Source organism: Mus caroli, unplaced genomic scaffold, assembly GCF_978045245.1.
Source record: "Mus caroli unplaced genomic scaffold, Mus_caroli_1 scaffold_8, whole genome shotgun sequence".
NCBI lineage: Eukaryota > Metazoa > Chordata > Mammalia > Rodentia > Muridae > Mus > Mus caroli.
In genome coordinates this window covers 79,841,683-79,857,192 of record NW_028227263.1, presented here as the reverse complement: position 1 = coordinate 79,857,192, position 15,510 = coordinate 79,841,683, and the positions used below count along the sequence as shown (strand labels likewise).

The following is a 15,510-nucleotide window of genomic DNA, read 5'->3' as shown; positions in this document are numbered from 1 at the left end:
GCAGAGGCCTGCCTTTCATTCAGGGTCTTTCTCTTTCACTGGTTCCTTCAGTGTCAAAACCAGATAAACTAATCAGGCATATTGGCACATGTCTTTAAGCCTGGCACTCAGGAGGCAGAGACATGTGGATCTTTCTGATCTCTATGAGTTCAAGGTCAGCCTTGATCTATAAATCAAATTCCAAGACAGCCAAGGCTACATAGAGACACCTTCTCTCAAAGAAATAATAGATAGATAGATTAGCAAGAAATGCAAAGACAGATTAGGTAGACAGACAGACAGACAGACAGACAGACAGACAGACAGATAGATAGATAGATAGATAGATAGATAGATAGATTGATAGATAGAAAGAAAGAACAGGGAGGTAGTACTAGGAAGGAGGATTAGCAGAGCCCATATGCCACCACCACTTCCCTACTGGGAGAGGCCACCATACTTGGCTTGGTTTGCACTTCTGCCCTGAGCTTGCCATTGTTGATCAGCCTCTTCACCTCAGGAGAGCTGCAGGAAGAGACAGAAAGCAGATGCCCTTTCAGTGTTGCGACTTATGCCAAAATTAGATTTAAAAATAACCCAGTGACCATGCCTGGTTGCAAATGTTCCTTGCTCAGGAATTTGGGAAATCAACTAATTAAGACACACTGCCTCTGATGCTGCCAGCTGATGGTGCTAATACTAAGCTGTTAATCACAAAACAGGAAAAAAAAGACCCCACCTCCAGCAGCTGCTCACCACCCCCGACACACACCCTCACACACACCCCCAGTACAGTTCATCTCCACGGGCTCATTTTGTTCTCAAGTGTATGACTTCTGGTTTAAATGGAAATTCTGAAAAACATTTTTAACCACTTTGATCCTGGAAAATTTTTATCTTTGACACTTCACTATTATGTATTCCCCATATCCAATAATTCTTCAAATTCCCCAGAAGAAACAAAAATTCTCTAAGACATATCTGGGGTATAAAAATCTAGTGCTATTTCAAAAGGGGCGGGGTGAGGTAGGGGAGGGGAGGGAGTAATTTTGGTGGTGGTAGTGGTTTTATTTGTAGCTCACTCCCCCTCCCCCCGTCTCCTTCCTTCCTTCCTTTCTTTCTTCCTTCTTTCCTTTCTTTCTTTCTTTCTTTCTTTCTTTCTTTCTTTCTTTCTTTCTTTCTTTCTTTCTTTCTTCCTTCCTTCCTTCCTTCCTTCCTTTCTTCCTTTCTCTCTCTCTCTCTCTCTCTCTTTCTTTCTTTCTTTTTTTAAAGAAAAGAGTCATTCTTAGAGGAAAGCAGTTAGCCTCCCTTCCAGGTTTCCATCCTAGTCCCTGCTACTACTGATCTTGTCTGTGTTGCTATATTTGCCTGTTCTGGCCTCTCACGCTACAGTCCTGGGCAGGCCGTGCTTTGGGTGGCCTCTTTTACTTAGTACAATGTTTCCAAACTTCAACTTTGTAGCTGGCCACAGCAACATTTCCCTTTTTCTCTTGTCAAACACTAACCTGCATTGTTCAGCAAGACCACGTTTGCAGTATGTTCATCAGGTTTGGGTTTGGGTTTGTTTTTTGCTGTTGTGGTGTTAGTGGTGGCTTTGGCTACCACAAATAACACTGGGTATAAGATTCATTTCCTTTGTGTGTAATATGTTACTAGGGGACAAATTTTTCTTGGGAAAGTTACCCATCCTTCCCAGGGTGTCTAACTTGCAGTAGATTCAGGTCCCACTCTGCTCGCCAGTGCTCCCTATCCTGCCTTCTGGTGCAGCAGTTACAGTGCATGCAGGTGCTGTGGTATCTCACCATCCTCTCTCTCTTTGGGCTCCCTTAGTGATTCATGCTGCATGCCATATTTTCTTGAACTCATATATTGGCCCGGCCATGTCTGTATCTTTTTGCAAGAAATGCCCATTTAACTGCTTACCTATTTTTAGCTGGGATGTTTGTTTTATCACTGAATTGTGTTATTTATATATTCTAAATCAGATTCTTGATAAGGTAAGTGACTCTTAACTCTTTCATCCCAGCGTCACACACTGCTGTTTCACACTGCTCACGGTGAAGAGTGACAAGTTCTTAAACGTTGATGGGAGCCAAGATTTGACTTTGTTGTTGTTGTTATTATTGCTATAGGGTGAAGCTGCTGCCCAGTCCTAGGACTCCAGGGTGTCCTTATGTCTTGTCCTCAGAGTTTTGTAGTTTTACCTCTTACACTTAAGTCTGTGAGCCAGCTTTAGCTAGTTGGGCTTTGTGGAGAGTGTGGTCTATGATAGAGGGTAGCCAATTATCCCAATGCTGTTTGTTGAAGACTGTTCTTTCTCCCATTGAGTATCCCTGGCATCTTTGCTTTATAAAAATAAGCAACAAATGATTTATTCCTGGACTCTCAATCATATCCCACTGATAGAAGTATCTATTCTCACACCAGTACCACACTGTTTTGATTAGTGTAGTTAGCTAAAACGTTTGGTAATCAGAAAGTATGAGTTCTCCAACTTCACTTGAAATATGCGTTTTGACTCTCATGAGGCCCTTGCATTTCCATACGAATTTTAAGATCAATTTGTCATGTTTGACAAAAACACATCTTTGGGGGGGGGGGATTTTGTTAGTTACTACCTTAGATCTGCAAGTCACTCCTCCCACGCTGTTATTAAGTCGTCCAGTGCTGTGGTTGGAACTCCGTGGCAACCTGCTTGCCTCTCATGCACAAGGCCCCAGATCAAGTTCCGGGATCCAGCCCGTCCCCAAAATAAAATCTTTCTGATCCATAAACATAAACATATGACATATTTTAATTCACTTAGATCTTCCCTAATATGTCTCAATAACTTGTTGTAGCCTTCAGTATAGAGGACTAACATATCATGTCTTAGATTTATTCTGAAATGTTTTATTGTTTTTGGATGGTACCTACACAGTTTCCTAACTGTTGCTTCCCAGTGCAGCAGAATTTTATGGTTTCCCCTGCATCATCCAACCTACTGCACTGCTTTCTAGTGGCTCCCTTGGGTTCTTCCTTGGGACTTGCTGTGCATGCAGTGTTATTACCATGTGTGAATAGAGATAAGCTTACCTCTTTTTTTTTTGCTCCTATGTTTATGTCTTTTATATATTTATATATTTAGTTGTTTATTTTTGCCTAATTACTTAAGAGCCTCCAATACACAGTTGAGTAGGAAAAGCAAGCAAGATATGCTTTGTAAAAGCCCTTCTCCTAAGGGGAGAATGACTCAGTATTTAGAAGTTAGTTACATCATTACTAGGAGGTTTCAGATAACTGCTAAGGTCGTTCCCTTTCAGCTCCTGGTTGAATTTGCCGAGGATTTTCTTTGTTTCTATTGAGATAATCATGTACATTTTATATGTTATTAATAATGGTGATTACTTTGCATCCCTGAAGTAAGTTACATTGGATCACAGTATATAATGCTTTTTAGATGTTGCTTGACTAGGTTTGCTGAAGTTTTCTGTGTATATTTATCTGTGACATAGCATTGTCACTAACACTATTTATACCAGTATGAGTAGCCATTCCCAAGGCAATACATACAGCAAAATTTAAACAAAACCATGAAATAGAACTGTATATTTTAGTGCATATCATTTTTGAGACATATCACGTCTTTAAAGTAGCAAATAGTTATTCAAAATATTGTAGTATAATAAAATATTGAGGTATAGTGATACTCCTGACATTAATGTACAATATTATACATATTTATATATGTATAGATATATGTGCAAGAAGATATGTAAGTGACCATATACCAAACCAATAAAGGTGTTTCCATAAGAGAGATAAGTGAGATAAAGTATACTTAAGATTGAGCTGTCCCTGAAAGTCCTACCATCTATAATCTCATATAATTTGTATAAACTTAAAAACTAGAAATTGTTTTATAGTAAAAGTGATTTCATCTGCTATGGGTGAGCCCGTGCTCTAGCTAGTTACACTGTAAGCTAGGGGGAATCCTATTCCCTGCCCACTGGCCTGCCCCTCACAGCCTCACAGAACGGTCTATACAAGTAGTCAGTGTAGTTAGAACTGTGTCACTTAAAATGTGATAACTATGCAGAGCAGCAGCACAGGCTCTGTATCCATGCAGTGGTTAGCCCTCGATGTCCACTTGCTTGGATTAAGAACAGCTTAGAAGTGAGCAGAATACAACATGGAACATTCACGGGGGCTCCTCTCTAACATCTGGACCGATAGATTCAAGGATTCATAATGTGGTGGCACTAATTGGAGGTGTTAAAAGAAAGAAAAGGGGTCTCGAGGTATGTCCTTGTAGCTGTATCTTTTTTGTTTGCTTTGAGGTTTGGGGGAACAAGGTTGCACTATGTAGGGCTGGGCTGGCCTGGAACTCACTCTGTAGACCAGGCTAACCTTGAACTCATAGAGATCTGCCTGCCTCTGCCTCTGCCTCTGCCTCTGCCTCTGCCTCTGCCTCTGCCTCTGCCTCTGCCTCTGCCTCTGCCTCTGCCTCTGCCTCTGCCTCTGCCTCTGCCTCTGCCTCTGCGCCTCTCTGCCTCTCTGCCTCTCTGCCTCTCTGCCTCTCTGCCTCTCTGCCTCTCTGCCTCTCTGCCTCTCTGCCTCTCTGCCTCTGCCTCCTGAGTGCTGACATTAAAGGTGTGTTCCATTACATCCAACCTGGGCCTACTATGGTTATATTATATACAATATATGTTAAATAAAAATACGTTGTTTTCATTGTATAATTCACATACTGAAGTGCAGAATAGTATATCTATTCCCGTTGTAATCAGGAAAAAAAATAGGATAGGGATAGTATTTAGCATCCATAAGAATCTTTTTCCATTGAAAAGACATTTGCTATGGAATAGATGACTATCACTTGTGACGCAGTGAGGGTCTTTATGTCCTAAAGATTTAATAGCTCTCATCATAACAAGTTAAAGAAGATAACCCATTGTTTTTCTGTATCTGTTGACATTGTGGTATTATTTTCTCCCCAACAATAACAGACCTCAGAGCAATTAAACAGAATCATAATCTCCATGTCTTAATCCAGCTGTTTTCAGCCTTCCTGATGCTGTCCCTTTAATCCAGTTCCTCGTGTTGTGGGGACCCCCAACCATAAGATTATTTCATTGCCATATCATAACTGTAGTTTTGCTACTGTTATGAATTACAGTATAATGTAAATACTTTTGGAGAGAGAGGTTTACCAAAGAGGCCGTGACCCACAAGTTGAGAACCACTGATTAGTTGCTGTATGAATCTGCATTTTGCAAAATGATATTCTTGTGACCTCATAAACATACCGTTGCCTTTTACATAAACATTTGTGCACATCATGGCTGCATTTTAAACTCTCCTTGAACACTGAAAGCATGTATAGCATCAGATTAACAGAAAGCATGTGTGTTTAAATGCACGAGACATGTTGAAAATTAAAGCAATGAAATATTTTTTAGTGTGATGTGATATAAGTTAATTTTAGTTTTTAGCTTGATTAGGTTGTTTCAATGATTGAGCACCATTTTTAAAATAAAAATGGCATCTATCTTGGGAGAAATCAAGATGTAAATAATTCCTCCAGGTAGTTTCCAGCCTTCCTGTAGCTGGACCTAGAAATCTCTGTGTTTTTACATGATCACATTGAGACGTACAGCACCCTCCCAGAGGCTGAGGTAAATGCATGATACCTTTGTCTGGAACCCATACACGGGTGTAAATGGTTACCAGTCTGCACTTCAGAATCCCAGACCACATTGGATCACTTACTGACATTACTCACCATTCCCTGACTGGATCTCTGATGGTCTCTAGGCATTTCCACTCTGAAGGGTCACTAACTACCCTCGTCCAGCTCCGTGAGCAGGCAGAGCTCTCCCTCTACATGGCAGTAGTCAAGGAAGCAGGCAAAAGTATAGGCTATAAAAGCCACAGAAGTCAGTCACCAGGGCAGTGGAGGCAGGAGGTGGTGCAGAGCAAGGAAAGGGCATGGTTTCATTGTAAGATGACTCCCTCTGCTTTTGTTATGATCCTGTGGACATTCAGGGGAAAGGTAAGCTTAGACAGAACATGAAGGAACTTTCCAGCAAAGGAGTGAGACCAGAGCGTTCCTTATGATGGGGTCCAGGCAGCTGCAGCAGTGTGCTGCTGGCTGGGAGGCACAAACAAAAGAAACTTAGGTTCTTGCCCTGGATAAGTGCATGGGCAGGGTTGGTCTGTTCTTCTCCTCTGGCTTTTGGTGGTGTGCATTCTAGTGTTCCTTACCTTGTGCAAGATTCAGCCGTCTCCACTGTCATGTGCTCATGCCGTTTGCCTGTGGCATACCTGTGTACAAATCTTTCCGCCTTAAAAGCTATTTTAAGCCAAAATGGCTCAGCAGAGAAGGGACCTTGCCACCAAGGCTAATGACCTGAGTTGACCCCTCAAAGCCACATGGTGGAAAGAGAGGCTTGAGTTTCCCAAGGGTCCCCTCGACATCCACACATGCAGCGTGACATGCTTATCCCACACACAATAAATGAGTAAATCTAATTTTTTTAACAAAAAGGTGTTCAAACTAAGATCCTGCTGAATTTGATATGACTTCACCTTAGCTAAATATGTGCGCAGTGCTCCTATTTCCAAATAAGGTCATACTCTAACACACACAAACACTCACATAGCTCTATAGGTTTGGATTTTTATCCTGACTAGTGCACATTGCCCTCTGTAGAGGACCTAGGTTTGAGGGTTTCAAAATACGTGTTCAAGAGAGGGGATTGCAACACAACATAGAATACTTACCAGTGGAACAGCCAAGACACTGAATGGTCTTAGAAGATAGAGCTCCACGTGAGTTGGTGCTCAATTTCTCAAGCTGTATCAGCATGCAGTCTCTGAACTCACCACAGGGGGCATAGTTGGGCAGTTTAAATGGGGATTCCATGTGGGCCTCTGATCCAGGACCATGGTGTGCTTCATCTGTATGTCTTATGTCACCACAGGTTATATCGAAGCAGTTGTCATTCCGGTTGGAGCTCGACGGATCCGTGTGGTGGAAGACAAACCTGCTCACAGCTTCCTGGGTAAAACAAAACTCATTCAATCAAAGTTCTGCCCTCTAAGTTGATTCTTACGACTGGAGGCTTGTGGCTCCAACACTAAATCTTTCTCCCAGTTTTATTTACATACATACATACATATATATATATATATATGTATATATATATATATATATGTATGTATATATATGTATGTATATATATGTGTGTGTGTGTGTATACATACATATACATATATATATATATATATATATGGAGTGCAGGTATATATATATATATATATATATATATACATATATATATGTGTGTGTGTGTGTGTATGTGTGTGTGTATATATGTGTGTGTGTGTGTGTGTGTGTATGTATATCAATATACCTGTATTTCCTACGTACCGTCTCCCAGGTATAACCCTGGTGTTATACCTGCACGTTCATTAGAAAATCATATGTACCCAAAAATAACAGCACTTTTCACAGGAAGATCCAAGGTATGTTGTGGGGGAGAATCCAGTTAGAATCATCAATTTTGGACAGGATGGAAAATAAAAATGTGGAGGAATCCATGAGACATTGGGGATGTGTCCCTCCTGCAGAACCCAGGGCAGTTAGCCCAGGCAGCAGAGACCCATGGGCCACTCTTCAGTGAGCCCCTGCAGGCTGCCAAGGGCGCTGGACATGTTTCTTGCTGCAGAGAGAACAGTGGTCCTAAGCTGAGTGGGACACAGAACAGCACTGGCCCTAGCCAAGCCCTGGGGACCTAACTTCATAGTGACTGGCGAGCTGACTTCAAGCACAAACACTTACATAGCTCTAAAGGGTTGAATTGCATCCTGACTGGTGCTCTTTGCCCTCTGTAGAGGGACAGATTCACTGAAACCCCTCCTAGCTAAAGGAGGTCGTCTGAGTGATTGATTCCAGTCTTGCTGTTAACCCCCCAGCAAAGATCAGCCTGGTCCTTGAGCGTCAGGAAGTAGGAACACTGCACTGAACTCCTGAGTATTGTTTCTGCAGGCTTCAGGAGAACACTCATTTCGGTTTCAAGGGCTGCTCTTTTCTTGGTTCAGTGGGACAGAGATGTTGTTACCCATATCCTTTGGTAAGCCAGAATCCCATGGTCCTTGTTCAGGTTAAACTAGACATGGCTGATCTCTTCAGGGGCCCCTTTCTCAGCCTCTGTCATGAGGTGTCCAGGGAGTGGGGGAGAGGCATAATTGCCAAGTGTTCAGGGTGAACCAGAATCGCCCACAAAACCTTTTTATTTGAACTTTCAACACTGACGGAAAAAAAGAAATTGTGTCTTTGACCATGTTCCTACCATTTTAGATTACACAAAAGTATCCGTGCCATTCTTAGAAATGGTCACAACTTGAGTTAACTCTGCTGAAACAGGCACAAAACTCATCTCTAGCAGGTGCATGTTAATCAAGACCACAGTACCATTACATAGAGCCTAAGATGATGACGATGGTACTATTGTAGAGCCTTCGGTAGCAGTGCTGTCCTTTCCATGGAGGAGACACTCCCAGGTATACTGCCCATCTGTCCCTGAAAGATGCAAGGGTGTCCCAGCCCAGCCTACCAAGCTGGGCCACCACATAGAACAGGGTTTATGAAAGCTGCCTAAAACAAGCCTTATACTGCTTGGGGCAACTTTCTCAGAGTGGCAGTCCTCTGCTAAAGTCCCAGAGATCCTGCCCCTTTCCACTTACCTGAGAAAATGGGTCAACGTCTACAGTGTTGACATAAGTCTTGTCTCTTAGTGTCACCTGCAAATTTACCTTCCCTGGCTGATGCTCTGGGAATGAGTCCTTCTGCCGGGGAAGCATGTTTCTTCCCCAAAGGCACAGCATTGAGACTCCACAAGAGATCAAAGTCAGCTTTCACCATCACCTCACAAAATGATGAGCCCAGTAGTCTACGAGCTCACTGAGCTCTAAGTGCACCATGCCAGTTCTTCCATAGAGCAGCAAAGTCCATCCTTGGACTCCCAAGATGCCCCAACAGCCATCTTCCCTGACCCATCTCCATGAGTCTGGAAGAAGTAATGAAGCCACCTCCATTTCTGCTCTTCTGCGGAGTGTAAGCGTGGCAGAGGATGGGGCCAGAGTTAACAAATCCTAGAATATAAAGGAACTCGTCAATGAGACCCACATGATGGCTTGCTGTCACAGTTGGCCCTGACAGCTCTACCGTGGAGGCCTAGAGGCCCCCTGTGCAAAGGGAAGTAGTAGCATCCACGTTTGTGGTTCCCAGTCACTGGGCAGTGCAGCGCTTTAGAGACCTGAACACCCCAGTCCGCCACAGAGCATCACTCTGCTGGATTTGCAGATAGCAAGCAAAAGCCCCAGGGGGGCTTCCTTTCATGCCCAGCTCTGCACTCCACCTGAATCCATTTCAGTCTGGAGCCTCTCAGGATCTCCAGTGGAGTCTAATCAGGACCAGCGGTCGACTGGCGGGGATGACATTTCATTGTGTGCAACTGCCAGTCTGTATCCCAAGAGGATTGGCTTAAATGCCTGAATGACTTAGCTCCCCAGGAGCAGTGCCATGCCTCCGTGGGAGCTTGGAACCAGCTTTGGTCCCCTTATCTTACCCCAAATTCATAACCCAATCATTCCAGGCACTGGCACATAGACAGGAGCAAGCCCGAAGGTGGTCTACCCTCCCTGGTTATGTTTCTAGAGTCAGCTCCAGCAGGCCGTGTTTCCACTCAGGGCTGGGTGCTTGGAAAGTCAACCCAATTTCATTCTGAATTACTCTCACATTCGCTGGGAGCAGTTCCTGAAGAATTGCACCCCACCTACCTTCAGCCCACGCTGGCTGGCTTTCTGCTCAAAACCACCTGGAACAGGAAATGCCTCCAGTTTGTATCCATGGCTAAGAACAGAGCTGGCTGAACTCCTAGTGGAAATTAAAAAAAAAAAAAAGAAAGAAAAAAGAATCTTGACACAGTGCCAGGAATAGAAGTGGGTTGACTGTGGGTCAAGTCTTCCAGTTGACTCCTGATGGGGAAGAACCGAAAAGAACCCTCTGGCCTTCTGCGCCCCTCTGAGCCAGCAGAGAACAAATAGGCAGGGAGGGAGAGCCTGCCCTTGCACGGCCACTGCTGACAAGGAGTGCCCCTTCTTGCTCTGTGGAACACCCACTTGCTATCTTCTCCGAGAGTACCTATAAGTCCCAAAATGGTGGGCAAATATACACCTAGAAAAGGGCCCAAGCTGAGAATGGTTGGCAGTTCAGCATGTGGCATTATGCTGTGGGCTCTGCAGAGATCTTGTCCTGTCACAGTGATCAAATTCTTTGGTCCTGTGGTACCCTGCAAAAAAGCCAGTCCTAGCTATTCAACTATTGAAAGCATGTTAGCAAAATCCACAAAGCGTGCTTCCCACCCCGCTTGGATCCTGGTTTAAAACATGCAGCCTCTGACTCAGGCAGATGCAGCTTGAGAAATCTCCACAAACCAGCACATTAGACCTTGCAGAAGGACTCAAACCACTGGCAGAATCCCGTCCTCTCTGCTGCGAACTGTTACTTGCCTGTAAATCAAAGCATGGAGGATCATTTTAATGATGTTGCTGAGTCTTCTCTGAGTCCCCAAATCCTAGTGTCGACTGCAGACTGGTTGGTCTTGACATGCTTACAGACTAAGAGGGTTGGATGCCTGAGAGCTGAGCGGACAGCAGCATCATTAAGAATATGGGCATGTCACATACATGCCTCAGGACACACTCCCTCACAGAGGAGCTACCACAAACCCTGCTTGGACCTACTCCCAGAAGTCAGGAGTCAAGTCAACCTAAGGGGACAAGAGTGACAACCCCATGAAGTCACTGAATCACTAGGCTCCACCAGGAAGCTACCTGTTCACTGTCAGAAATGACCTGGATGTCCCAACACTGACCCAAGACTGACCTCTCGCCCTTTGGAAAGGAATGTCAAGTGCTAAATTGTGCTTGTTCATTTTCTACATGGAATATGGGAACTTAGAAATCTTGTGTCCTGCTAGGTAACCCCCACCCAAATCAGAAACGTTAAAAGCCATGCCCACGCCTCAGGAAACTCTTGCTTCAAATTCTTCCTGAACTAAGAAATCATGGCATATATATATATGTATATATATATATATATCACATATATATTATATATATATACACATATATAGACACACACACACACACACACACCTTTGGTTAGCCACCTTAAGAGTTTCTGTCACCTCTGGTCATCTGCCACCTACTACGTGCCAAAGTAGATCCTATTATTGTTTCTTTGTCTGTTTTAAATATTTTTTATTTTGTTTTTTTAATTATATATGCAAGCATATGCATATGGGTGCAAGGACACTTGGAGACCAGAAGTATTGGATCCCCTGGAGAGGCAGTTGTGAGCTGCCCAATGTGGGTGCTGGGAATCGAACTTGAGTTCTCTGGAAGAACAGTGCATTCTCTTAACCGTTGAGCCATCTCTCTAGCCCTGTTTTTCAGTCAGTCTGATTGTTTTTAATGCAGTGATTTTTCTCTAAACAGCAACAATAACTAAAGTCAAGGGCATCAGAACGCTACTGTAGAGGGTTCTCCTTAGCAAGAAGGCCATGGGACCTCAGTCTGTGCTGCAGGAGGCACAAGTGCAGGAATACCCAACCCCACACCCCTTCTATCAGCTTTGCGCCAGAGCTGTGAGTTTGAGAGTGTGGGGCCTTGATTTCCCAGAGCTCAGGCCCTTACCCCATCCTGGCAGCTGCAAAGTATTGTCACCACATCTGTGAGTAGCTACTCACATGTAAGTGAATAACAGAATAACATCACCTCCTTAAGGAACATCAGCTTTCCCAGCATGGGGGTGTCAGATCCTTGGGGGATACTGGAGTTACATTGCCCTTCCAAAGGCCCAGGGTAGTAACAGTAAAGCAGATGGTTGCTTACATTTTTCTTCATGGCTAAGTAATGCTCCAATTCATATGTGTGCCCCACATTTCCCGTATCTCCTCATCTATCAACTGGCACTGAGCTGACTCGGGCCTTACCTGTTATGAGCAGTGCTGATTTCATTTCCTGGGGATATTTACCACAAGTGGGGAGCCAGATCCTGCACTGGGTCTATACTTCTCCTATGAATTTCCCATAACACCGAGGAAATGTACAGTCCTACCCACAATGTGTGTGATCTTCTTGTCTTTGCCTGTTCATGAGAATGTCCTAACTAAGGCGAGATGGGTCACATTTCCCCAATGACTTGTGATATTGAGGAGTTTGGATTTGAGGAGTTGGTTTGTTTGGGCTTACTTGTTTGATTGATTTCTTTTTTATTCATTTTTTAAAAAAATATTTGTAAGCCATTTGCATCTCATTTTTAGAGAAATGTCAAGCTGGGCAGAGTAGTTAAGGCCACCCTGGGCTACAGTGTAAACCTTGCCTCAAATGGGGACCAAGCAGGCTGGAGAGATAGTGTAGCGCTTAAGACAATGTATTCCTCTTGTAGAGGACACCAGTTCAATTCCTAGCTTCTACACAGAGGCCCACAACTAGTTGTAACTCCGTTCCTAGCAATCTGATGCTCTCTTCTGACCTCCGCAGGCACTGCCTACATGTGGTGCACATGAACTCATGCAGGTACATGCACACACATACAAATAAATAGAAATTAAAAGCTAAGCAAAGCATTATTTAAGGTGCTGGGGAGATGGCTCAACTGGTCCACTGCTTGGCTGGCATGCAGGAATCTCTGGGTTCAATCCCCCAGCACTGTATAAACTGGGCACCTGTAACCCCGGCACTAGGGAGGCCGAATCAGGGAGATAAGGAGTTCAGGTTACCTCAGCTGCTACATAGGGGGGTTGGACAGAGCTAGGCTAGAGATGATAGTGGTCCCTTGGCCCTCTTTGGCCTCTCCTTGGCAGCAATGAGGATGGAACTGTAGGAGACTGTGTGATGTGTAGTAAGTTAGTCACAGAAAGATAAGTCCTGTGTGTTCTCTTTCACATGTAGAGTATAGAATAGTGATTATCAATATGTGTAGAATGCACTTATTCAGCACTCACACTAAACCCCAAAATAGTACAACTAACAGTTATAATTTTTTTTAATCTCAAATGAGTATATGAGTTTTTTGTTTTGTTTTGTTTTGTTTTTTTGGTTTGTCGAGACAGGGTTTCTCTGTGTAGCCCTGGCTGTCCTGGAACTCACTTTGTAAACCAGGCTGGCCTCGAACTCAGAAATCTGCCTGCCTCTGCCTCTTGAGTGCTGGGATTAAAGGCGTGTGCCACCACGCCCGGCTAAGCTCCAAGATATATTCTGTGGCCTTGAATATACCAATGTAAAACTCATTCATCAATCAAGCCATTTATGTCCATAGGCTTGGACTGGATCCTGGCATCACCATCCTTGGGCCTCTCCCCAAGTCCCACTATGGGAATCTGTAGTGAGACAGGCAGCTATGTTGGAGGATGTGCCATCAGCCTTCACAGCTATTTCTCCTGTGAACCAGGAGAAGTTTGCTCTCTGTGAGCCAGCCTCTGTCCTTGGTACCCAGAGAGTACAGTCCTCTCCCTGCAGGTGCCTGCCTGCCCTCACAAAGGCCTCCGACTCAGGCAGGACCCCCAGATTCCCTCCAAGGGCAGGCTAGATAGCCTTAATGTTCCAATAATCAATTTCCTTTCTAGCTCTCAAAGATTCTAGTAAGAGATCCATCAACAGCGACTGGAAGATAGAACTCCCTGGAGAATTCCAGATTGCGGGTACAACCGTTCGCTACGTGAGGAGAGGCTTGTGGGAGAAGTTCTCAGCCAAGGGACCCACCACAGTGCCGCTGCATCTGATGGTAAGTGCTGGCCCTACACCTCTGCTTAAGCTAGTGGCTCAGCTGGGTTATTCGAGTCTTGTTCTCCAGAACCTGGGTGGAAAGAGATGCCCCTGGAAGTTTGCAAGGCTCCCTGCTAAAGATGCCCTTTTCATTTCTTTCTTTCTTTGTGTGTTGATGCATTTATATGTTCTGTGTGTGTGGCATATGAGCATGCTCTGAAGAGTATGCAAATGTGCATTCTTGTACGCATTTGTACATGTGTATGTAGATGCCAGAGCTTCAGCTGCCAATGTCTTTTTTAGTGGGTTTCTACATTTATATTTTGAGACAGGGTCTTCCACTCAACCTGAAGCTCATCGATCTGGCCAGGCTGGCTGGCCAGTATTAACCCTCATCAGTCCTCACATACACTACTGGGATTACACCCTCAAGATGCTGTGCCTGGCATGAGTACTGAGGATCCAAACTCAGCTCCTTGTGTTTCTGTAGCACACACATCACTGACTGAGACATCTCCCCAGCCCTTCACCCCCGTCTTGGTATTGTTCCTTCCACCTTGAGGATCCTCCCCAGAATGTCCTCCTGGCTCCTCACTGGTGGAGCACCTATCTTTTTCAAAAGACGATTCTTCCAAGGCGGTAATTGCAGTCGCACTGGTGACAGCCAGGGAGGGACATCTGGTATCCATTAAACAGGTGAACATTGACTTAAGATAGGATTTCCAATGTGGTAAGAAAACATATGACCAAAAAAGTAGCCTGGGGAAGAAAGGGTTTGTATAGCTCACATACCCAGAGTTGCAGTCCACTGAGGGGAGCTAAGGCAAGAATGAAGCCAAGTGGGAACATGGAGGCAGGAACTGAAGCACTAGCCATGGAGGAGTGCTGCTTACTGTCTTGCTCCTCCAGGCTTGCTCAGCCTACTTCTAGATAGCACCCAGGATGACCTGCCCTGTAACAGCTCAACCCACATTGGACTGGGCCCTCCCACATCATTCACTAAGAAAATGGCCCCCAGGCCCCATATTATGGAGGCATTCTCTCAACTGAGGTTCCCTCCTCTGAAGTTGATATAAAACTAGCCAGCACAGCTGTGCTCCATGGCTGTTTTTGCATCAGATAGCAGCACGCACAAGAGCTACCCCATATCTGAGAAGTGCCTTGTAGAAGTGCACTGTGTAAGCAATGTGTGGTCTGTACCACACAGATTGGCCAGATTCGGCTTCCAGGCACTGGGGAATCAGGTAAGCACTGCTTGTTCCCCAGGTGGTCCTCAGAAACCTGTATATGGGCTAGGCAGGATGTCAGTGTTCTGTGATTCCCTGAGAACTCTGAGGATGCCATTCAGACATGGGCTCGGTATCCAAGGCCTCCAGGGAAGTCATGCTATGGTTTCCTTCTCAGGGTCTGAGTGGTCTCAGGACTATTTATGACAACACCCCATTGTGGCTAATTTTGTGAAGGTGGTGGAGATTGAACATAGGCCTTGTGCATGCCAGATGATACTCACTTGATTCTGATCTCCTAAAGAACAGGGCTTGTAGCAGTGTGTGCATTGGTTATCAAAGCACATATCTGAAGCGCTGCCAGTCCCAGAAGTTCCTTCCCCCGCCCCGCTTATGTGTGCCCCTGGAGATGAGCTAACACTCAGAAGATTCTCTGGCCGCCACCTCCTGTGGGTGTTGAGTGCGGCCTGATGAGGGTGCTGACCCT

At 44.7% G+C, this 15,510-nt stretch overlaps 1 protein-coding gene across 1 annotated transcript in view; it reads left to right on the top strand.

Annotated features, from left to right (window-relative positions):
• Adamts17 (ADAM metallopeptidase with thrombospondin type 1 motif 17) overlaps window positions 1-15,510 on the top strand; it is a 306,153-nt gene that overhangs the window by 214,144 nt on the left and 76,499 nt on the right. Inside the window, exons 16-17 of the mRNA XM_021167985.3 lie at window positions 6,945-7,025; window positions 13,659-13,816. Coding sequence (XP_021023644.1) covers window positions 6,945-7,025; window positions 13,659-13,816 — 239 coding nt within the window. The remainder of the gene's footprint in view (window positions 1-6,944; window positions 7,026-13,658; window positions 13,817-15,510) is intronic.